Here is a 22990-nt window from a genome sequence, read left to right on the forward strand (position 1 = left end):
CGGGGCCCCTCAGGGGTGCGTGCTTAGTTCTATGGCTGCACGATTTGGACAAAATACAGTATCTTATTGCCATTTTTTGGGGCCAGATTGCGATTATGAATGGTGATTTTCAAACAAGTGTCAGGGTAGAGAACATCACTTCTAAAATGATATCATATGAATGAATGCACACTGTGCTAACTGAATACAAAACAAAATGAAACAAATACTTTCCAACATTGTCACTGGCTACATATGATAATAGGATTATTACACCTAATATTAACCAACAAATGTTTTACATGCGCATCAAAATATAGTGTGCTATAAGCTCAGCACTAATGAATTAATAACACGAGTTCCCATTTCCTATTTTACCATTATGAATTCTTAAATAACCTAGGTTAATTATTTATTCAGGCAGCAATAGGCTGCAGATGGAATAGGAAGCTTATGATTGTGTAATTATGTATAAGTAGGCTCAATCATTATTATAATTGAAATGATAAGTGTCTTAACATGTAACACACACAGCCTACCGATTGCAAGGTGCCGTTAGTGTCTGAAGCATTGAAGTCTGGTCCAGTCACTCAACGCAACATGTTTCAACATCTCCCTTGTTTTTGTATTGGTGTTGGGATGGCGAATATGTGCGAGATGGAATCTTGTATCTTCTTGAAGCCGTCTTTGCTGACTGTAAATAGGAACCACGTTTTTGGCTATGTGATAGCTTCCTGTTTCGCCCACACGACACCATACATTCTGTCTGCTATCTACCCAGTACAGTTGAAACCGGGATTCATCAGTGAAGAGCACACTTATCCAGCGTGCCAGTGGCCATCAAAAGTGAGCATTTGCCCACTGAGGTTGGTTACGACGCCAAACGGCAGTTCTGGTCAAGATCCTGGTGAGGACGACGAGCACGCAGATGACCTTCCCTGAGACTGTTTCGGACAGTTTGTGCAGAAATTCTTCGGTTGTGGAAACCTACAGTTTCATCAGCTGTCCGGGTGGTTGGTCTCAGACGATCCCACCGGTGAAGAAGCTGGATGTGGAGATCCTGGCCTGGCATAGTTACACATGGTCTGCGGTTGTGAGGCCGGTTGGACGTACTGCCAAATTCTCTAAAGTGCCGTTGGAGGCGGCTTATGGTTGAGAAATGAACATTTAATTCTCTGGCAACAGCTCTGGTGGACATTCATGCAGTCAGCATGCCAATTGTGCGCGCTCCCTCAACCTGAGACATCTGTGGCATTGTGTTGTGTGACACAACTGCAATTCTTTCTGTGGCCTTTGATTGTCCCCAGCACAACATGCACCTGTGTAATGATCACGCTGATATGCCACACCTGTCAGGTGGATGGATTATCTTGGCAAAGGAGAAATGCTGACTAACAGGGATGTAAAGAAATGTGTGCACAAAATTTAAGAAATGTTTTTTTTTTTTTTGCGTATGGAACATTTCTGCAATCTTTAATTTCGGCTCATGAAACATGGCGCCAACCCTTAGCATGTTGAGTTTATATTTTTGTTCAGTATAAATACATTTGATTGACTCTCTTGTTTCCCCCTTCTTTAGCACTGTGCATACTGTAAGCGCCTTGGAGCCTCCATCAAGTGCTGTGCTGAAGGATGTGCTCGACTGTACCATTACCCATGTGCGGGGGCGGCAGGGACTTTTCAGGATATCAGGAGTCTCTCCCTCCTCTGTCCAGATCACATTGAACTGGCCATCAGCAGATGTGAGTCCAGCATTCTAAACATTCACTTGAAATAATTGAAGTAATGCTGTCATAAGTAGGACCAAGGAACAACTCCCTAGACACTAGCTACTCACAATCCCCATTCTATTCTCCATTTCTCTCTCTCCTTTCCTCCCCCTCCCCCTCTTAGTTCCAGACAACTTTATCTGTGCACTGTGTGACAGCCCTGGGGAGTTCCCTGACCAGCTATTCTGTACCAGCTGTGGGCAGCACTACCACGGGGCCTGCCTGGACATGGCTGTGACTCCGCTGAGGAGAGCCGGCTGGCAGTGCCCCGAGTGCAAGGTCTGCCAGACATGCAAGTGAGTCACCTTCCAACCGCCCCATCCGTCCACCCACACACCTGACCTGGCCCTGTATTGAGATTTGTGTGTCGGTGGCCATCAGGCATGGAGGTGGAAACTGTGTGATTTTTGTTTGTGCTTCCACTGTGGTTTGTGGGTAACGCACCCTCAGGCACTGCTCTTTCGTCTCGTACCTCAAACAGCCTGGTTACTGTTAGCAACCGAGTCCGCGATAAGTTCAGGTCGGCTCTGCAATACAGATTAGACCAACACACTGACCCTTTAGCTGTGACTTTGCAACAGTCGTTAGTTTCGAGGATTCGGGCACACATTTTCAACACAAGGGGCTACGCATAGAGTACATAGAGCCAAAGAATATATGTACAGCCCTCAAGTGTCCTTCTCCCTGTGTGCAGGAACCCAGGGGAGGACGATAAGATGTTGGTGTGTGACATGTGTGACAAAGGCTACCACACCTTCTGCCTGCAACCGGCCATCGACGACATCCCTACCAACGGATGGAGGTGTAAGGTATGTGGAAGACACTACAATACTGTGAAAGATAGACAACCTAGTGTAAGGTGCTGTATCAGGGTCAGAATTTAACGAGGACTTGGGGCAGAAATGCCCACTAAAGTTTCTTAAATGCCCCCTAAATTGTCATAACGAGGGCAAATAAATGCCCTTAAAAAAATGTATTGTAAGATATCACAAATTAAAACTATACACCGGCTGCAGTAGCGAGATCAAGCCCCCTCCCCCCCATCTCACACTGCCTGGGCACCTCAGGTAACAGAGAGGAAGAGGCGAAGCGAAAGAGTTCACTCCTGTCAAAGTTTGTCCACGGTAAGCAGACCTGCTCCCCTTTCTCAACAATTAGTTTTTATTGGCATTGAGTGATTTCTAATTTGAAAAACGACGCCGCAAACATCAGCGACAGCAGAAGTAGAAAAATATGTTAATAATAATGACCCACCGCCAGCCTCTACCCGCTGAGCAAGTCAACCGGCAAAACCACAGTAAAAAAAAAACACTACCATCAAGGGATGGAAGATTGATTGGGTGGGGGTTGAGACCATTCAAGATGGTTTCACTGTAATGTTCTGCAAAGCCTGCCATGAAAGTTTGGTACAAAAGACATCTAAGAGCTTTCTCGGGGCTATCGCTTTTGATTTTTTTGTGACATGGACTCAGAGTCAAAAAAAAAATATGAGAGGCACAGTCACAAAGCAGCATATGGTCAGTTTAGTTCATTTGTCACTTAAACTAGTTTAAAAAATATATATATATATTTTTTTGCTTCAGCCAAGGTGGAATGGGCTTTTTTCACTAATGAACACTGTAAAAAGGGACAGGAGAATCCAGCTCAATACCAGCACGCGGACGGACCTAATGATCTTCTCGAAGGCCCACCAGAGGAAGAGATCAACCTTGTTCCATAAATGACTTAGTTGTCCTGTAATTATATTTATTTATGTGTTGCGAATAGCTGAATTTTAATACTGATCATTGGTGTGTCCAATTGTTAGGCATCACATTTAGGCAACTAACATCACAAATCATGTGGATTTCTACATATGTGATTTTTAAATTAATAATATAAAGTATGTTACAATGACATTGAGTAAATGCTTGCTTTTTTTTTGCCACTACACGTCTTTAGAAACATTTCCACATTCGTTATTTACGCTTTTTTTTTTTTTACACAAATGAAAATGCCATGGAAACGCCTCAGAATGCCCCCTAAAAGTTCACGGGCAGAACATGCCCTTTAAAAATGAAATAATAATCCTGTACAGCAGAGGACAGGATTGTATGGTATGGTATGTATGGTATGAAAAGCTGAAGATGGCACAGTGGGGGAAGAAAATCTGTATAGAATGAGAAATGGAATAAAAGGGTTGTCTGTTCCTTTTATTTGTCAATGCGTATGAACAGAGGTTTAAAACTCCTACAGTTCATATTGAGAAATTCAGCTACCTGATGAGAATATTACATTTTTTCCATGGTTGTATCTGTGCTTCCTGTGGTTAAGAGATGACTCACACAGGCTGCTCTTTCAAAGGCTGCCGTTTAGCCTCAGACCCTGTATCATTTCAGATAAGGCAGCAGCGCGTGTGTAGTGTAGTGTAGTGTGTGTAGTTGTGTGTGTGTGTAGTAGAGTAGTGTGTGTAGTTGTGTGTGTGTAGTAGAGTGTGTGTGTGTGTGTGTAGTAGAGTTGTGTGTGTGTGGTTGTGTGTGTGTGTGTGTGTGTGTGTGTGTAGTAGAGTTTGTGCGTGCGCGGCGGGGAAATCAAACCGTATGCGTCATCATCCCCGGCCTGTGGCCCCTTCCTCTGGTGGAGCAGGTGGTGCGCGGTGCCTGTCTGGGTGGCCTATCAGCTGTGGTGGTGTTGGGTGGGGATCTGACTGCAGACCGCAGCAGCCAGTGAGGCGCCGGCCAGGTGGTGGAACATCTTCACACTCACTTAGCTTTTGCCTCTGTCTGACTCGGCAGCACAGAAGGAACACAGCCCACACAGCACCCAACCCCCTCTTGCTTTTCTTTCTCTTTCGCTCTCTTGCTCTTCTCTATCGCTCTTCTTGCTCTGTTCTGGCTCCTTCTCTTGCGCAGTCTAACTCGCTCCTCTCTCTCTCTCCTCCACTCTTGAAGCTGCTGCGTCTCGCCCAAGCACTTTAGTTCAGACTGAAGCCTCATCTGAATGTCTTCTTGGAGATGAATTAAAAACAAAACAAAGTATCATTGCTCCAGTTTCAGTTGTCTCTCTCTCTCTCTCTCCCTCCTCCTCCAGAACTGCAGAGTGTGTGTCCAGTGCGGCACCAGGACCAGCGGTCAGTGGCACCACACCAGTCTGCTGTGTGAGACCTGTGTCCAACATCAGGACCCCAGCCTTAGCTGTCTGCTGTGTGCCTGTATCCTGGACCCAGAGCACCACAAAGACCTGCTGTCCTGCCACAGTTGTAAAAGGTCCCTTTTGTTCATTCTATTTTCTTTCTCCATTGTTTTAGCATTGTCTCTTTTTCCATTGATGTGTGATGTCCTTAATCTTCATTTGTCCTCTCCTCCTGCTTCCAGATGGCTCCACCTGGAGTGTGAGCGCCAGTCGTCAGGCCAAGCAGACATCCAGCCCGGCCAGGGCTATGTGTGTTCAATCTGCAGGCCTACTCTGTCACAACCACAACAGGCCCCACCACAGGTAGAGGAGGAGGAGGTGGTGCCGGAGAAGGACACCGGAGGCCTAGAGCTGAGCCCACAGACTGCTACTCAGAGCCACACAGACTCAGAACCGGTGGTTCTAATGCACACCGATCTGGAACCTGGTCTGAAGCAGCGGAGGTCTCCTCCTCCAGTGCATAATGATCCAGAACCGGAATTACAACCAGTTCCAATGCACACGGACACAGAACCAGAGCCCCAGCCAAAGCCTATCCAAGCCACCGCCGCTGCCTGTGAGAACAGCCATGAGGAGAGGCAGCCACAGCAGGCTACATCAGACCAGCAGCCCGGTAAGTCCCTCTTTTGTCTGACTGGGTTATTTGTGTCTACACACAGAGGCCAACTGTGTGTTGTGGTTGAAGAGTATTTCCCGCTATCATTCTCCTTTAATGCTCTCGAGCGGTTTGGCAGGTGGACTCATTAGAGTGTGAGAGATTTGTTTGTCACATGGCTTATTACCTCAGGATTGAAAGGTTGCATGAAAACCGCTAGTCTGGCTTTTTTAGTGTCCAAACTCACAGACCAGGCAGGCTTTCGGGTACAGATTGCCAGACAGTGTAACTCTGTGGGCTAGACACACACACAATTCCTTTCCATGCAGGTGTTAGGTTTGGCCACGGTCGAGCAGCAGTATCACTGATGAAGTTATACGTCCCTTGTGTATAGATGAAGGCGGTCTGGCCTGGATGAAGACCAGAGGGAAAAATTGCTCTGTCTGCTCTCTTTCTTTGCCATGGCTCACATCAGACTGACAGCCATTCATCAGCAGGGACTTTGTTTCTAAAGGCATCAATAACCAGATGGGCTCACATTATCACAAGATTAAAGCCATGAAAGCATTGTCTTTGTAATTCTTTTGGAGTGAAAAAGCACTTTGTATTCTCCCATTGATGCTCCTGGGGAGATGTTGGTCTCCTTGTTTTGAGGACTGGGCTAGAGACTAACCTGGGTGAACAGAACACCTACCTACTGGGTGGTGTTCAATATGGCACACCGTAGCAAGGTGTTTTGCAATGGAAAACAAAAGTCTGCTGTTTTTTGACAGAATTAATACATTCTAGAATGAGTTCAGATTTAGAAGTAGGCTTTCGGTAGAACTACCCCCGTTTCACTTCCCTGCAGAATGTGTCTTCTCTTGAGCACGACCCTGGCCTGGATTCCTCATCTATTATACCTTAGCAGCAATGCTTTCCTTCGCCACAGTTTCCATGGGCGACAGAGCTTCTTGCTCACATACCGTAGGTATTAGTAGTTTTTGTCCCCGATTTCGGGATATCCAATTGCGATCCAATTACGATAGGCTGGACAATAGAACGAGTCAAAATTCACCCGAGGCTGAAAAATGTCAAAAGAGCGTTGGCTAAGCTGGAAGACTAGCGCGAGCCCATTGCAAATGAATGGAATCGAACGTTCGCAGAGCCTCTGACTGGAGTGATGCTTAGAATTCCATTTAGCTTAAATTGCACCAAAAAATGTATCACTTTTTATTTTACCACTACAATCTGTTCTTAGGACGAAACTGAAAAAAAGAATAACTTGTGTAGAAAGTAAACATCCACACCTTTGATGGTGCCAAGTGTGCTTATGTCTGCATAACGAGGATGTAGGGAAAAAATTGCAACTTTTGACTATTTCTGGTCTAGCGATCGATGACAGCAGAGTACACTGCTGTAATTAGAAAGAGGAGATTATCCTGATTAAAACGGTGTCCGACTTGAAAAAATCTAAATATTTGCATTGCGAGATATTTGGCAAAATACAGACATACCTGTATTTCCCTATAGTAAACAATGGAACGACCTCAGAGTTCCATCAGTTACATTTTGAGTTACATTTTTTGTTGTTTGCATTTTAACTACAAACAACGTGGGTAGGTCTCATTGCCAACAATAGCAAAGCAGGCATTGTGACGTAGAACAATAAACTGGGAATAGAACATTCGGAAGGTGAGTTGGTGCTCAATAGATCTAATAGAACCTGGCATGGTGAAAAATGCTCTAAAATAAGGCCTGTTTTTTTCGTGATTACTTCAAAACTATGGCAAGCAGCTGGGACATATGGCACTATTATGAAACTGGGCTCCACGGCGGATGCAATTAACAATTTTTTTCCGAAAAAAAGCATTGTTAAAAATGTCATATGTCCAGCATAATTATGATCTTGTCTCATTGCGGCAACTCCCCAACGGGCTCGGGAAAGGCGAAGGTCGAGTCATGCGTCCTCCCGAAACATAACCCGCCAAACCGTGCTCCTTAACACCCGCCCGCTTAACCCGGAAGCCAGCTGCGCAATCTGTCAGAGGAAACACCGTTCAACTGATGACCGAAGTCAGCTTGCAGGCGCCCGGCCCGCCACAAGGAGTCGCTAGAGCGCGATGAGCCAAGTAAAGCCCCCCCCGTTGTAACACAGCCTGGTATCAATCCCGGATCTGTAGTGACGCCTCTAGCACTGCGGCGCAGTGCCTTAGACTACTGCACCACTCGGGAGGCCCCATCACTGAGCTCTTCAGTAGTGCCATTCTACTTCCAATGTTTGTCTATGGAGATTGCATTGCTGTGTGCTCAATTTTATACACCTGTCAGCAACGGGTTGTTGCTGAAACACCCGACTCCACTAATTTGAAGGGGTGTCCACATACTTTTGTGTATATATACTGTATGTTCATGTCATTGTCACTCAAAAAATTATTTTAATGTAGTTGCTAGTAGAATAACGACAACATTACAATGGTTAAAGTATTTTTAATGTTGTTTTGAAGTAAAACCTCCCTGGTACTGCACTGCTTTAACACCTATTACCATAGTAAGCTTCTTCAGACAGTTTTGTTAACAAGCTGCGGACGTGGAGGTATGTTTTTGTTTGAAGATGCCATGATGTTGGAATTTTTCCTCTCTCGCTTGCTTCTCAAAAGTGGATTGTGATGTATCAGCTGCAAGCACAAGTATCCTAGCTAGCTACTGCCCCCTTGAAGATTTAGACAAATTACTACACACTCGATCCTCTCAATCCGTATATGAAGTGAGACACATTTGAAAGAAGTACTACAAGTGACACAAATTAGAATACTGAAAAGTACAGATGTTTCGGTATACCGTGCAACACTAATAGGTAGGGGTAAAGTGACTAGGCAACAGGATAGATAATAAACAGTAGCAGCAGCATATGTGATGAGATCAAAAGTATTAGTGCAAAGAGGGTCAATGCAGAAAGTCTGGTTAAGTAAGCTATTTAGTAGTCTTATGGCTTGGGGATAGAAGCTGTTCAGGGTTCTGTTGGTTCCAGACTTGGTGCATCGGGACCGCTTGCCGTACAGTAGCAGAGAGACCACTCTGACTTGGGTAGCTGGAGTCTTTGACAATTTTTATGGCCTTCCTCTAACACCACCTGGTATAGAGGTCCTTGGGTGTCGGGGAGCTTGGCCCCAGTGATTGACTGGGTCATACTCAGTACTAGGGTCGGGCGGTATACCGTATTTTACACTATACTGATGCACAGACTGGTTTGGGTTTTTACTTTACCTTCTATAACGGTATTTGAATGTTTGGTTTGTTAAATGTGATGCGCTGTGTGTAATGTCCATTTTTATAGTATCCCTCTCCACTCGCTCTCTCTCTCTCCACACAGACTTAGTCCCGTCACTCAAGGAGCGCATTTTGATGTTGCTTGACCATGAGATACTTTGTTCAGTCTGCATGGTCAATGCAGCACATTTATTTTTTATATTTAACCTTTTATTTAACTAGGCAAGTCAGTTAAGAACAAATTCGTATTTACAATGACGGCTTACCGGGGAACAGTGTGTTAATAACTGCCTTGTTCAGGGGCAGAACGACAGATTCATACCTTGTCAGCTCAGGGATTTGATCTAGCAACCTTTCGGTTACTAGTCCAACGCTCTAACTACTAGGCTACCTGCTGCCACATGCAACAATGTTGATGACAATGATGTTGTTTCCACTTTGATCTTAGTATAAATCCTCAAGGGTTCTATAATTACAATATTAGTTTGTGTTTCTTACATCTGCAAACAGCTAGTTTGTATTTTCTTAGCAAGTTCAGCTAAATTGTGTTAGCCACTAATGCTAATCGCTAGTTAGCTGGGATTGGCTAAGAATTGAGAGAGCCATGTGAATGAGAGGTGGCTTCAGAGCATGGCGATTGGCAGCCAGGAGAAGGGAATTTTAATTATTATATTCAGCCCAAGGGCGTAATTGCTTTTATGGGGTATTACTGCCACAAAAGGGGGCATGCTCGGGCCTCCGTTTGCTGTAGTCCACGAGCAGCTCCTTTGTCTTGGTGATGTTGAGGGAGAGGTTGTTGTCCTGGCACCACACGGCCAGTTCACTGACCAACTCTATAGGCGGTCTCATCGTCGGTGATCAGGTCTACCACTTCCCCAAACTTAATGACGGTTTTGGAGTCGTGTGCAGCCACGCAGTCGTGGGTGAACAGGAGGGGACTTACTAGGGCTGCACGAGGAATCGAATTCAGATCGAAATTCCGATATTGACGTGCACTATCCATATCGCAATAGGCTGCGATTTTCTTGTTTCTTTGACATTCCATTAATACAACAAAAACCCGACTAATATACCTCCTCCAGTGAGATGTGCTAGACTCTGTTAATTTGCTCTACATGCACAGAGGATGCTGACCATTCACAAGCGGCTCTCTCTGCATGGCATGCACGTGCTCCCTGCTTAGAGCACACCGCTAGATGCAGGTCAGGAGAGAAAGGGCTTTACCAAAGACAGTACAGCATAAGGTTTAGGAACTCTGGCTTTACCGCATGTGTGTCGGATACACGAGTGCTGCCAGTTCTAAAGAGAACGTCGATTTAGTGCCAAAGAAGGGCGCATCTTCAATGGTATGGGAGTATTACGGCTATAGACAAACCGATATCAACTAAATGCATGTGCTGTGCAAAAAGTCCCTCAGTTGTGGCGACAATGAGGCAACATTATTATTTATTGAATCATTTTAAAAATAAACATCCTTCTACTTTACGACAATTGCGTAGTTACAACAACAACAAAAAGCGACGGACAGCCGCAATGCCCCTCAGCCATAACCAGCACCCTATGTTAAACAGGCATTGATTGCCGATGCGTTTTCAAGTGTAACTAACGCCCTATGAAAGAACATCCCGCGCAGGCACATAGAAATCACAGAAGCAATCACAGCCAAAGACATGGTTCCTATTTACACAGTCAGAGAAGACTACTTTAAGATGAGGATGAACAAGGTGGACAGGAAATACAAGATTCCATCTCGCACATATTCACTATCCCAACACTGTACAACAAAAATAAGTGAGATGTTGAAACATGTCGCGTTGAGTAACTGGACCAGACTTCAATGTTTTGGACACAAGCTGCACCTTCCAATCGTTAAGCTATGTGTGTTACATGTTTTTAAACGCACTTTGATTTATAATTTGAATTATAATAATGATTAAGCCTGCTTATACATAATTACACAATCCTAAGCTTTCTATTCCATCTGCAGTCTATTGCTGCCTGAATAAATAATTAACCTAGGTTATTTAAGAATTCATAATGGTAAAAAAGGTAAAATGGTAAAATAGGAAATGGGAACTCGTGTTATTAATTCATTAATTACTGCTGCGATTAAATCACACTATATTTTGATTATTTAAAAAATGTGTTTGTTAATATATGTAGGTGTAATAATATATGTAGGTGTAATAATCCTATCTATTATCATATGTAGCCTATAACAATGTTGGAAAAAAAGTTTGGTTTTGTATTCAGTTAGCACAGTATGTATTAATTCATATGATCTCATTTTAGAAGTGATTTTCTCTACCCTGATACTGGTTTAAAAATCGCAATTCATAATCACAATTGCAACATCTGGCCAAAAAGCGCATTTTATATTTTGTCCAAATCGTGCAGCCCTAGGACTAAGCACGCACCCCTGAGGGGCCCCTGTGTTGAGGGTCAGTGTGGCGGGTGTGTTGTTGCCTACCTGGGGGTGGCCCGTCAGGAAGTCCAGGATCCAGTTGCACAGGGAGGTGTTCAGGGTCTGGAGCTAAGTGATGTTCTTGTAGGGCGCTATGGTGTTGAATGCTGCGCTGTAGTCAATTAACAGCATTTTCACATAGGTGTTCCTCTTGTCCAGGTGGGATACATAATTTAAACATTCAGAGTGTAGGTTGGAAAAAGTATGTGAACCCCTAGGCTAATGGCATTTCCAAAGCTAATTGGAGTCAGGAGTCAGCTAACCTGCAGTCCAATCAATGAGACGAGATTTGAGATGTTGGTTAGAGCTGCCCTGCCCTATAAAAAACACTCACAAAATTTGAGTTTGCTATTTACAAGAAGCAGTGCCTGACGTGAACCATGCCTCAAACAAAAAAGATCTTAGAAGACCTAAAGAATTGTTGACTTGCATAAAGCTGGAAAGGATTACAAAAGTATCTCTAAAAACCTTGATGTTCAACAGTCCACAGTAAGACAAATTGTCTATAAATGGAGAAAGTTCAGCACTGTTCCTACTCTCCCAAGGAGTGGCCGTCCTGCAAAGATGACTGCAAGAGCACAGCGCAATGCTCAATGAGGTTAAGAAGAATCCTGGAGTGTCATCTAAGACTTACAGAAATCTCTGGAACATGCTAACATCCCTGTTGACGGGTCTACGATACGTAAAACACTAAACAAGAATGGTGTTCATGGTAGGACACCACGGAAGAAGCCAATGCTGTCCAAAAAAAACATTGCTGCACATCTGAAGTTTGCAAACCGCACCTGGATGTTCCACAGCGTTACTGGCAAAATATTCCTTGGACAGATGAAACTACAGTTGAGTTGTTTAGAAGGAACACACAACACTGTGTGGAGAAAAAAAGGCACAGCACACCGACATCAAAACCTCATCCCAACTGTAAAGTATGTTGGAGGGAGCATCATGGATTGGGGCTGCCTCAGGGCCTGGACAGCTTGCTATCGTTGACGGAAAAATGCATTCCCAAGTTTATCAATACATTTTGCAGGGTAATGTTAGGCTATCTGGCCGCCAATTGAAGCTCAACAGAAGTTGGGTGATGCAACAGGACAACGACCCAAAACACAGAAGTAATGGGTTCAACAGAAGAAAATACGCATTCTGGAGTGGCCCAGTCAGTCCTGACGTCAACCCGATTTGAGATACTGTGGCATGACCTCGAGAGCAGTTCACACCAGACATCCCAATAATATTACTGAACTGAAACAGTTTTGTAAGCGGAATGGTCCAAAATTCCTCCTGACTGTTGTGCAGGTCAGATCCGCAACTACAGAAAACATTTGATTGAGGTTATTGCTGCCAAAGGAGGGTCAACCAGTTATTAAATCCAAGGGTTCACATACTTTTCCCACCCTGCACTGTGAATGTTTACCCGGAGTGTTCAATAAAGACATGAAAACAAATCATTGTTTGTGTTATTAGTTTAAGCAGACTGTGTTTGTCTGTTGTTGTGATCTAGATGAAAGTCAGATACAACTTTATGACCAATTTATGCAGAAATCCAGGTATTTCCAAAGGGTTCACATACTTTTTCTTGCCACTGTAGGTAGGGGTAAAGTGATTATGCATAGATAATAAACAGTGAGTAGCAGCAGTGTAAAAACAAAGGGGGTGTCAATGTAAATAGTCCAGGTGGCCATTTTATTAATTGTTCAGGAGTCATATGGCTTGGGGGTAGAAGCTGTTAAGAAGCCTTTTGGACCTAGACTTGTTGCTCCGGTACTGCTTTCCTTGAGGTAGCAGAAAGAGCAGTCTTTGACTTGGGTGGCTGGAGCCTTTTACATTTTTTGGGCCTTCCTTTGACTCTGCCTAGTATATAGGTCCTGGATGGCAGGAGGGTTGGCCCCAGTGATGTACTGGGCCGTACGCACTACCCTCTGTAGCGCCTTACGTTCGAATGCCGAGCAGTTGCCATACCATGCGGCAATGAAACCGGTCAGGATGCTCTCGATGGTGTAGCTGTATAACTTTTTGAGGATCTGGGGACCCATGCCAAATCTTTTCAGTGTCCTGAGGGGGAAAAGGTGTTGTTGTGCCCTCCATGACTGTCTTTGTGTGTTTGGACCATGATAGTTTGTTGGTGATGTGGACACCAAGGGACTTGAAACTCTCAACCCACTCCACTACAGCCCCGCTGATGTGAATGGGGGCATGTTTGGCCCTCCTTTTCCTGTAGTCCACCATCATGTCCTTTGTCTTGTTCACATTGAGGGAGTGGTTGTTGTCTAAGCACAGACCCCTCAGGGCCCCCAGTGTTGAGGATCAGAGTGGCAGATGTGTTGTTGCCTACCCTTACCACCTGGGGGCGGCCGGTCAGGAAGTCCAGGATCCAGTTGCAGAGGGAGTTGTTTAATCCCAGGATCCTTAGGTTAATAATGAGCTTCGTGGGCATTATGGTGTTGAAAGCTGAGCTGTGGTCAATGAATAGCATTCTCACATTGGTCTTCGTTTTGTCCGGGTGGGAAAGGGCAGTGTGGAGTGTGATTTGAAATAGTGTTCTCTGTGGATCTGTTGGGGCAGTATGCGCGTTTGAGTGAGTCTAAGATTTCTGGGATGATGGTGTTAATGTGAGCCATGACCAGTGATTCAAAGCACTTCATGGCTACCGACGTGAGTGCTACGGGGCGGTAGTCATTTAAGCAGGTTACCTTCGCATTCTTGGGCACAGAGTTTATGATGGTCTGCTCAAAACGTAGGTATTACAGACTCGATCAGGTTGAAAATGTCAGTGAAGACACTTGCCAGTTGGTCCACGCATGCTCTGAATACTCGCCCTGGTAATCCGTCTGGCCCCGCAGCCTTGTTAATGTTGACCTGTTTAAAGGTCTTGCTCACATCGGTTACTGAAAGCGTGATCACGCAGTCGTCCGGAACAGCTGGTTCTCTCATGCATGGTTCAGTGTTGCTTGCCTTGAAGCGAGCATAGAAGTAATAGCAGGATTTTTTTCAGTGTCCTGCTCCTTGAAAGGGGCAACTCTAGCCTTTAGCTCGGTGCGGATGTTGCCTGTAATCCATGGCTTCTGGTTGGGATGTGTACGTACGGGGATGACGTCGTCGATGCACTTATTGATTAAGGCATTGACCTGAGGTGGTATACTCCTTAATGCCATTGGATGAAACACTGAACATATTCCAGTCTGTGCTAGCAAAACAGTCCTTTAGCTTAGCATCTGTGTCGTCTGACCACTTCCATATTGAGCGAGTCACTATATCTTCCTGCTTTAGTTTTTGCTTGTAAGCAGGAATCAGGAGGATAGAATTATTGTCAGATGTACTAAAAGGATAGCGTGGGAGAGCTTTGTATGCGCCTCTGTCTGTGAAGTAAATGTGGTCTAGAGGTTTTTTCCTCTGGTTACACGTGACATGCTGTTAGAAATTGGGTAAAATGGATTTAAGTTTCCCTGCATTAAAGTCCCCGGCCACTAGGTGCGCCTTTCTGGATCAGCATGTTCTTGTTTGCTTATAGCCTTATACAGCTTGCTGAGTGCGGTCTTAGTGGTGGTAAATCGGTTTGTGGTAGTAAATTGATCGCTATGAATAATATAGATGAGAACTCTCTTGGTGGATTGTGTGGTCTACAGCTTATGAGGTACTCAGTCGAGCAATACCTCGAGATTTCTTTAATATTAGACATCAAGCACCAGCTGTTATTGACAAATAGACCCCCACCCCTCGTCTTACCAGACGTAGCTGCTCTGTCCTGCCGATGCACGGAAAACGCAGTCGGCTCTATTATCTGTGTCGTCTTTCAGCCACAACTCGGTGAAACATAAGATATGACCATTTTTAATGTCATGTTGGTAGGATAGTCTCGACCGTTTGTTTCATCCAGTTTGTTTTCCAGTGATTGGTTTCCAGTTCTACTGACGTTGGTCAGTAGAACCGATGGCAGGGGTGATTTACACACTTGCCTACGAATCCTCACGAGGCACCCCGACCTTCACTGCCTGTATCTCCATCTTTTCTTCACCCGAATTACTGGGATTTGAGCCTGGTCTCCGGGAAGCACTATATCCTTTGCGTCAGACTCATTAAAGAAAAAAATCTTCATCCAGTTTGAGGTGAGTAATCGCTGTTCTGATGTCCAGACACTCTTTTAGGTCATAAGAGACAGTAGCAGCAACTTTCTGTACAAAATAAGTAACAAACAATGCGAAAAACACCAAAATAGCACAGTTGGTTAGGAGCGCGTAAAACGGCAGCCATCCCCTCCGGCGCCATTATATAGTAGATGTGAGTGCTACGGGGCAGTAGTCATTTAGACAGGTTACCTTTGAGTTCTTGGGCACAGGGACAATGGTGGTCTGCTTGAAACATGTAGGTATTACAGACTGGGTCAGGGAGACTTTGAAAATGTCAGTAAAGACACCCGCCAGCTGGTCCTCGCATGCTCTGAGTACGCATCCTGGTAATCCATCTGGCCCCACGGCCTTGTGAATGTTGACCTGTTTAAAAGTCTTACATCGGCTACAGAGAGTGAGATCACACAATTGTCCTCAATTGCTGATGCTCTCATGCATGGTTCATTGTTGCTTGCCTTGAAGGGAGCATAGAAGGCATTTAGCTCCTCTGGTATGCTGGTGTCACTGGGCAGCTTGCGGCTAGGTTTCTCTTTGTAATCCATGATAGTTTGCAAGCCCTGCCACATCCGACGAACGTCAAAACCGGCGAAATAGGATTCACTCTTAGTCTTGTGTTGATGCGTTGCCTGTTTGATGGCTCAACGGAGGTCGTGTCGGGATTTCTTATAAGCGTCCGGATTAGTGTCCCGCTCCTTGATAGTGCCAGCTCTAGCCTTTAGCTCAGTGTGGATGTTGCCTGTAATCCATGGATTTTGGTTGGGATATGTACGTACAGTCACTATGGGGAAGATGTCATCGATGCACTTATTAATGTAGCAGGTGAATGAGCTGCAGGGTATATTACTGTGGGTTCTAACCTGGATGTCCACCGTCTGTTGTGGAGGGAGGGGAGCGGTGCTGATGACAGATAACCAGGCAGCGAGTTGTCCAAGATTCTGATCCAGCGCCTATGTGGCTGTTAAAAACACCCGAGTTTATCCCCTCTTTCCCACTCACCCCCTCTTGCAACTATACACACACACACACACACACACACACACACACACACACACACACACACACACACACAAAGGGGAGCGAACAACTTTGGAATCCTGTATGTCTGTGTGTGGCTCCTGTCCTAAGCAGCAGTGCTTTTGTTTTATTGTGCTGCTGCTGTGTGAGCTGCTGGCAGTGTGGAGAGAGGCTGGTGATTAGGCCTGTGTGATGGTAAAGAACCTCTAGGGGCCTTGATCCACTAGCATTTCATCTCCATTGATTGGAGGAGCGGAGCCTCCCTCGAGAGGCCTGAGGCTGAACACCATGGGCTATAGTACTAGGTCATAATAGATGGTTGGTTTAGCTCTGAATTCAGCCGCCACACGCCTCCTGTCCACGGTCTGGCCCCTACATCCTCTCCTCCATTCACTGCCCCTGTTGTCTCACACCTGTAGAGAGAAACTTCATCAATTCTACACTCTCTGTTGATCGGTCATCCATTCAAATGTCATATTGACAGCTTTTGGCATATGTTTGATGCTCTCGTCTTGTCCTCAGTAGATGAGGGATGTCATTCACAATGTAGGCTACGTATCCAATCACTGCTCCCAGACAGGTATACCAAATGTCCTTTCAGGCCTATTCATATGTGTATGTTTTGGTGCTGGGCTATATGCTAGCTGTGGTGTTGCATAGGCTTGCTAAACATTGGCTTTGTGGGATCATGGCACTACAAGCCAATCTCCTCCTGGCCTGCCTGCAACCCAGTGTAAAAGTTAATTAAGGTTATTAAAATGAGCTGTGGTAACCTGTCCAGATCCTTCTCATCCACTCAGAGCTTAGCAGCAGGCTTATCATGAATCTAATGACAGACATACCGCCTACTGTCAGATCCATGGTGTGAACACAAATGAAATGTGACACGATGATGGCTTATCTGTGTAAAATAGAGCTGTGTGTGTGTCCACAAGGGGAAGGAGGATTTGATCTGCAGGAAGGGTTCATGATGACAGTAATCGGCAGTAAGGGTTTGATAATGATAACTCGACCCCTCTGTAGTGTTTTGTAAGAAGGATGCTTTTAATGCTCACTCATCTCGTAATTGACTCTCTGGGTGTCGAGGCCCAGATATGCTCGTGTTGTGAGCTGCACAGTCATCAGAGTTCAGACCTTGATATGCAGGTTGTCATGGTTACTCAAAGTCCTTTCCTAGTGGAGAAATGCTCAGCAGGTGCATGTTGTGTGTTTGTTGGGATGGGATCATCAGAGCGGGGATGTTGTGGGAACTTGTGAAATGTGAGGAACTGTTTGTGGTTTGTCCAAAGCTGTCAGCAGGAATTCTGAGGATAGGCGGGAGGTGCTACGGGAGTATGTGTGTAAGAATGCATTGATGATGATTACAAATTTGATTGTAGCTACACACAGTCCGTTGTTTTCTAACGTTGCTTGGACTGCCACGTTGGGGCAACCATTGCTTTGAGTGAGCACCTGTTCTCCAGTTTCCTTTTTTTGTGTGCGGCAGCTGGAGTTGAGAAACCTGAGGTATTTAACAGCCTGCAGCTCAGGTCTGTTAACCTCAGCCAATATTGAGTTTATAAAATCCTCCTATCTGGTGTTGGCCTAGATGGATGACTGTCTTTTCCATGAGGAAATGAGGGCTTTTTATGTGACAGATTCATGACTTAGTAATGGATTATTGGGTTACTTTGAGGGCACTTGGCTGGGAATCTGCAAGTCTCAGTGGTTCGGTTCTGTGTGTGAGAGGGACAGCTACCGCAATCAAAGACTGCTAGCTGGGATTGACGTTACAAATCAAAGCTATGCGTCTTTGGCTGTTGGAAGGAGTGGGATTTGAAATAATGCCCAGTTAAAACTGACTCTGTTCACTGCCAATAAGCCTGCTGGGCATCTAATATTTCTGCCTGTATTAGCCCACTTTTAATTTCTCTCTCTGGCTCTCACTCTCTCGCTCTCTCTCTCTCTCTCTCTCTCTCTCTCTCTCTCTCTCTCTCTCTCACACACATTCCATTTTCCTTTGCTTTATTGGCATGACGTAACAATGTACATATTGCGAAAGCGTATTTTGGAAATGATTCATTAGGAACAACAGCATTAAAAAAAAAATACAAATCAAAATGTCACTAACAGGACAATCAGTAACAACCGTCTCTCTTTCTCACTCTCTCTCTCTCCCCCTCTTTTTGTCTATCATTTTCACTCCATTAATGTTTAATTATGTCCGTATCCTGTGATGAAAATGATGACTCCAATCTTTACCCACGTAATCTGTCATTCTGTAAGAGGCTGAGTCTGGACAAATGATCAGCTGATGGTGGGTTTCAGGTTAGTCTCTCACTGCTATAATCCCCTGCTTCTCTCCCAGGCCTCTCAGTGGGAGCAGCTGCTGTGGAGCAAGGGACTGATGAGGTGTCTGTCAGCAAGGACCTGAGCCAGTTACACCCAGGTTAGGTTCATAGCCTGTATTAAGAGTATTTGTTCTGCTTTTACTCAGCCTCTAGTTCTTTCTCTACTCCTACTTCAATAGGCCTTTCACCATCTAAGGCAACTTCCCTTATGTGAAAATATTGGTTTAAATTCCAAATGGTACAGCCTTTGTCATCTGTTGGTTTTCATTCTGATATTTTACTGACGGGTCGTGTGATGTCTATTTATCTCTGTTCATTTCCATAGAAATGCAACCAGCAGCGGAGACCGATGTTCCTTCAACAAAAGGTCCTGAGTCTCCCAGGCTGACCATGCAGGAGCCTGAGAAACAACCCCTGCCATCCCAGGTGTCAAGAGAGCCAGAGCAGCCACAGGATATAACAACACGACTGACCGAGCCAGTAAAGACAGAACCCTCCTCTGAAAACAGGGCGTTGAAACCCAGCACAGAGGACATCATGACCCCACCCACCACCACCAAAGAACCAAGTACTGCGTCCGTAATCATCAAGGAAGAACCCATGGAGGTATCAGCTTCTGATAATTCAGGAGTAGAACAGGTGGAAGGTCTGTCTAGTCTGGAGACAGCAGTGAAGGCTAGGAGGGAGAGGAAAGGGGAACCTATGTCTCAGGTACTGGCTGGTGGGTCTTTGGACGGGGCCTGCGCCTTGGAACAGGTGGACACCACCCCCGAGACTGAGAGCAAGCCTAACCTCTCCCACCTCAGTCCCCCCATCGAGGAGAAGCCCTACAAGACATCCATGGAAAGACTGGCAGAGATGGCTGCCTCCCCTACCCACTCCTCCCCTAGAACCATGGGGCCCTCTCCTCGGGAGCCTCCCCTCCACGCCCACCCTGCCCCGGGGGAACACAGCAGCAGCGTCCCCTCCACCACCCTCATACTTCTCACCCCTAAGATCGGCATGGGCAAGCCAGCCATCTCCAAGAGGAAGTTCTCCCCAGGCAGACCCAGGGTGAAGCAGGTAATGCATGGTGCTGGTGGGTGCTCTTGTCTTAGATCCAAATCTTGACGTGTTATTCTTAGGGTTGTATCCCAGGGCTTCAAAATCTGTTTCAGAATCTCCTTTTTTGTGTGTAATAATTGATATATTATTTATGTATTATCTAGGCTTATGTCTTTTATTTTCAAAGAGCATCTAAAAAAAATCCCAGGGTGAAATCTCTGTAGAGGAACCATAATTGTGTAATCCTCTAGGTCGGTCATTCTGTGGTTGAGTGTGTTGAATGATGAGAGGAGGAGAAAGTTTCTGAGTGTTCTGCCCCAGAGCGGTGGATTGGCTATGATGTCAGTGGTTTGGAATATGATTAAAACGGGTGTTGCTGCTGCAGAGGACACTTAACCCAGAGAACTTGCCAGTTGAGCAGTTGAGAAGCGTTGAGTCCTGTGTGTTTGATGTCGGGTTATTGGCCAAACTGTATCGTCAGCAGAGACCACGGCTGTTCTCACCTTCCCGCCTCAGTTTTCACTTGATCTGAATCCCAAATAGCCCCTCCCCCTCCCATTTGCGCGTTCATGCTCGCCCTCCTCCGCGATGCACAAGTGTCCCAAAGTTGAGGGAGTGAAAATGATCGAGGGTGTAGGGGCTAATTAGACCCTCAGATAGCTCTTCACTCTGGAGGCCGCAGTGGCTATCCCAACAGGCACCGCGGTAGCTTTGGAGTTTGCACAACATCATACAAAAGAATTGAGAGGCATGACTAATCATATGACTCATGTTTGTTTGTTTGTCTGATTTTGAGACTTGACAGGTCGAACAAGTTAAATAACCACTTCATTTGGGAGGTAGCCTAACTGTTTCTGAGGTTTATATCTTGTGAAACCATAGGGGGAATTTGTTCATTAGAATTTCATGCTCGTTTTATTATTACATTTGGAACATGAATTGCATCATTCAAGTCGCCAGTGTGTCCCAAAGTTGATGGGGTTTATTGATCCCCTCGCCACTTTATATATGTCACCCTCTGACTTTTATCAGCAACACGTGACAACGGCGGGCTCTCCGAACAAGTTGGTAGGGGTGAGAGAGGCTGATTTGGGATTCACTGATGGTGAGTCTGAAGAATACTGATGGTGAGTCGGAAGAATAGTTAATTTCCCACACTGCAGAATGAGAATAGAATATTAGTACGGCCTATTCCTTAGGCCATATGCAAACCCCGCTTACCAAGAACCTTACACACTGTACCCCACCTCTACACTTTGCCTGTTCGTTCTGATCCACTCTGCAAACACCCACCACCTTATGTACACACACTGCCCTATAGGAGCACACTGCCAACATATATAGACAATACAAAACAGGCTACTTTATATACATCCCCATATGTAATCCTACAGTATAACTTCAAGCGCGCTGTTTCACCTGTCCTAGACTAGTATCTAATTTCCATGGCATTCCTAGTACATGCTTGATGTGCTGAAGTCAGTCCCTCTCTGATGATGGCTACAAGCCTGTTCTCATTCTCCTTAGAATACCTTCATTAGGGCTTTGTTAACCCCCCCCCCCCACACACACACACACTTTCATCAAGTCACTAATCAGAGACACAGTATGCGGGTTGGGTCAAATCCTAATTATACTGGGATATGAATCACACACATGGCTCTGATATATTATGGATGAGGCTGAGGAGAGTTTAGCCTTGCAACGTCGTGTTTTTCTCTCCAGATATACCCTATTGCTTAAATAAACGGTGTGCGTAGACAGACTCATTTGTTAGATCAGGCCTGGGGGGGGAGATCAAATGTAGGCTATTTGAATACAGTGGAATCCTGTGTAGTCAGATTTGGTGTCTTCAAGTCTTTATGCTTCTGTCTCAGAAGAGGCATGCACTGTCAGTCTTCCTGTCCGACGCATCCAGGTGCTGTTTTGTCAACAAGCCAGCGATATGAGTGAGGCAGTGACATACAGTTGCCATGGCAAGAGGATGATGTGGTTTCTTGCTCTTCCCCGTCCTGCTGCTGTTGCATGGTGCTGTTGCCTTGACGAAGGCTGCGGTGTTGTCTGAATTCAAGGTTGCTGTGCGCCGACTAACACGATTCTGCTTCACCTTTGCAAGCTCTCTCTGAACGTCTAGCTCGAAACATGCCTCAACTCGTATGCATGAACGATATCTTGGATTGGCTTTAATATAGAAAGTATCATGTGCATCATATCGTCCTGGCTTTTTGCCCCAAGTCAGAATGTATAACAGCATCATTATTAGCTCCATATCTCTTACTTGGGGTGTGTTGAATGGTCCCAACAAGCTTCTTCAGCCACCAGCCTTTTAAACTCACTGCATCTGTCTGTTATGTTTTCATCTTTCTCTGGCTTTGTTTTTTAAGTTGCTGCATTTTGTCACCCTCCTTCTCCCCTCAATCCCTCCCTCTCTCACCCACCCAACCCGGCCCCCTACCTGTACCTTAGGGCGCATGGCATGGGAGCCCCCATAGCAGTGTGAGCTCCCCCTCCTGGTCTCCAGACCAGCCAGAGGGGTGGAACGTCCCAAAGACCAGGCAGCTCTCGTCCGGCTGCGGCAGCCCTGCCTGGAGCATCAGAGTGGTAAATAACCGCGGCTCTCTCTGGAGACCAGACCTCCAGAACCACCACAGGGCCATGCCACAGCAGTCTTCTGCTTACCTTAGGCTATGTGAAGTGCACTGGCAGAGTGATGCTTGATGTCACTGTGTTAATGGTGGACTTTCACAATGAATCATTAATCTATCAGTGTGTCACCAGAGGAGAGGAGACTGTGGTGAATTCACATTGACAGGCTAATAAGGGAACGGTGAATGTGAACCTGTAGTAGCCTAATACGACTCATCCTTAATGGCAAAATGCTTCACTTTCATCCACTAGAGAGGATCTCTTGCTAGGCTTTGCACATGTACTTGTAATATTAACCCAATTCACAATGCTATATCTTGGTCTTCCTTTGCAGCCTGAGGCACAAGGTTTAACCTGTTGTTTGTTTGTTTGTTTGTTTGTTTAATTGTTTGTTTTGTTTGTGTCATACTTTTGTGGGTGAGTTTGGGGCGGGATGGAGATGGGTTTTTTTATTAAGTGGGCTGTGTGGGCACTTAGGCCTGCCCAAGTGGATGCTGCAATATGTCGCCATGGTGACATTAGTGTTACACACTGGCGCTAAGTGAGGTGGTCATTTCTGGGTCTTGGCATGGGTTTTGGACAGGTTAAGCAGCACCATACTGTGT

At 45.4% G+C, this 22990-nt stretch overlaps 1 protein-coding gene across 7 annotated transcripts in view; it reads left to right on the top strand.

The window, feature by feature from the left end:
- LOC106599252 (histone-lysine N-methyltransferase 2C) overlaps positions 1–22990 on the top strand; it is a 146666-nt gene that overhangs the window by 25897 nt on the left and 97779 nt on the right. For 6 of the 7 annotated variants that reach the window (XM_014190384.2, XM_045714703.1, XM_014190382.2 and 3 more), the window contains 8 exons: positions 1559–1721; positions 1873–2044; positions 2443–2557; positions 4818–4993; positions 5102–5532; positions 18713–18793; positions 19021–19757; positions 22206–22340. In XM_014190384.2, coding sequence (XP_014045859.2) covers positions 1559–1721; positions 1873–2044; positions 2443–2557; positions 4818–4993; positions 5102–5532; positions 18713–18793; positions 19021–19757; positions 22206–22340 — 2010 coding nt within the window. The remainder of the gene's footprint in view (positions 1–1558; positions 1722–1872; positions 2045–2442; positions 2558–4817; positions 4994–5101; positions 5533–18712; positions 18794–19020; positions 19758–22205; positions 22341–22990) is intronic. The other variant, XM_014190386.2, reaches the window with a different exon arrangement.

Source organism: Salmo salar, chromosome ssa03, assembly GCF_905237065.1.
Source record: "Salmo salar chromosome ssa03, Ssal_v3.1, whole genome shotgun sequence".
NCBI classification, from domain to species: domain Eukaryota; kingdom Metazoa; phylum Chordata; class Actinopteri; order Salmoniformes; family Salmonidae; genus Salmo; species Salmo salar.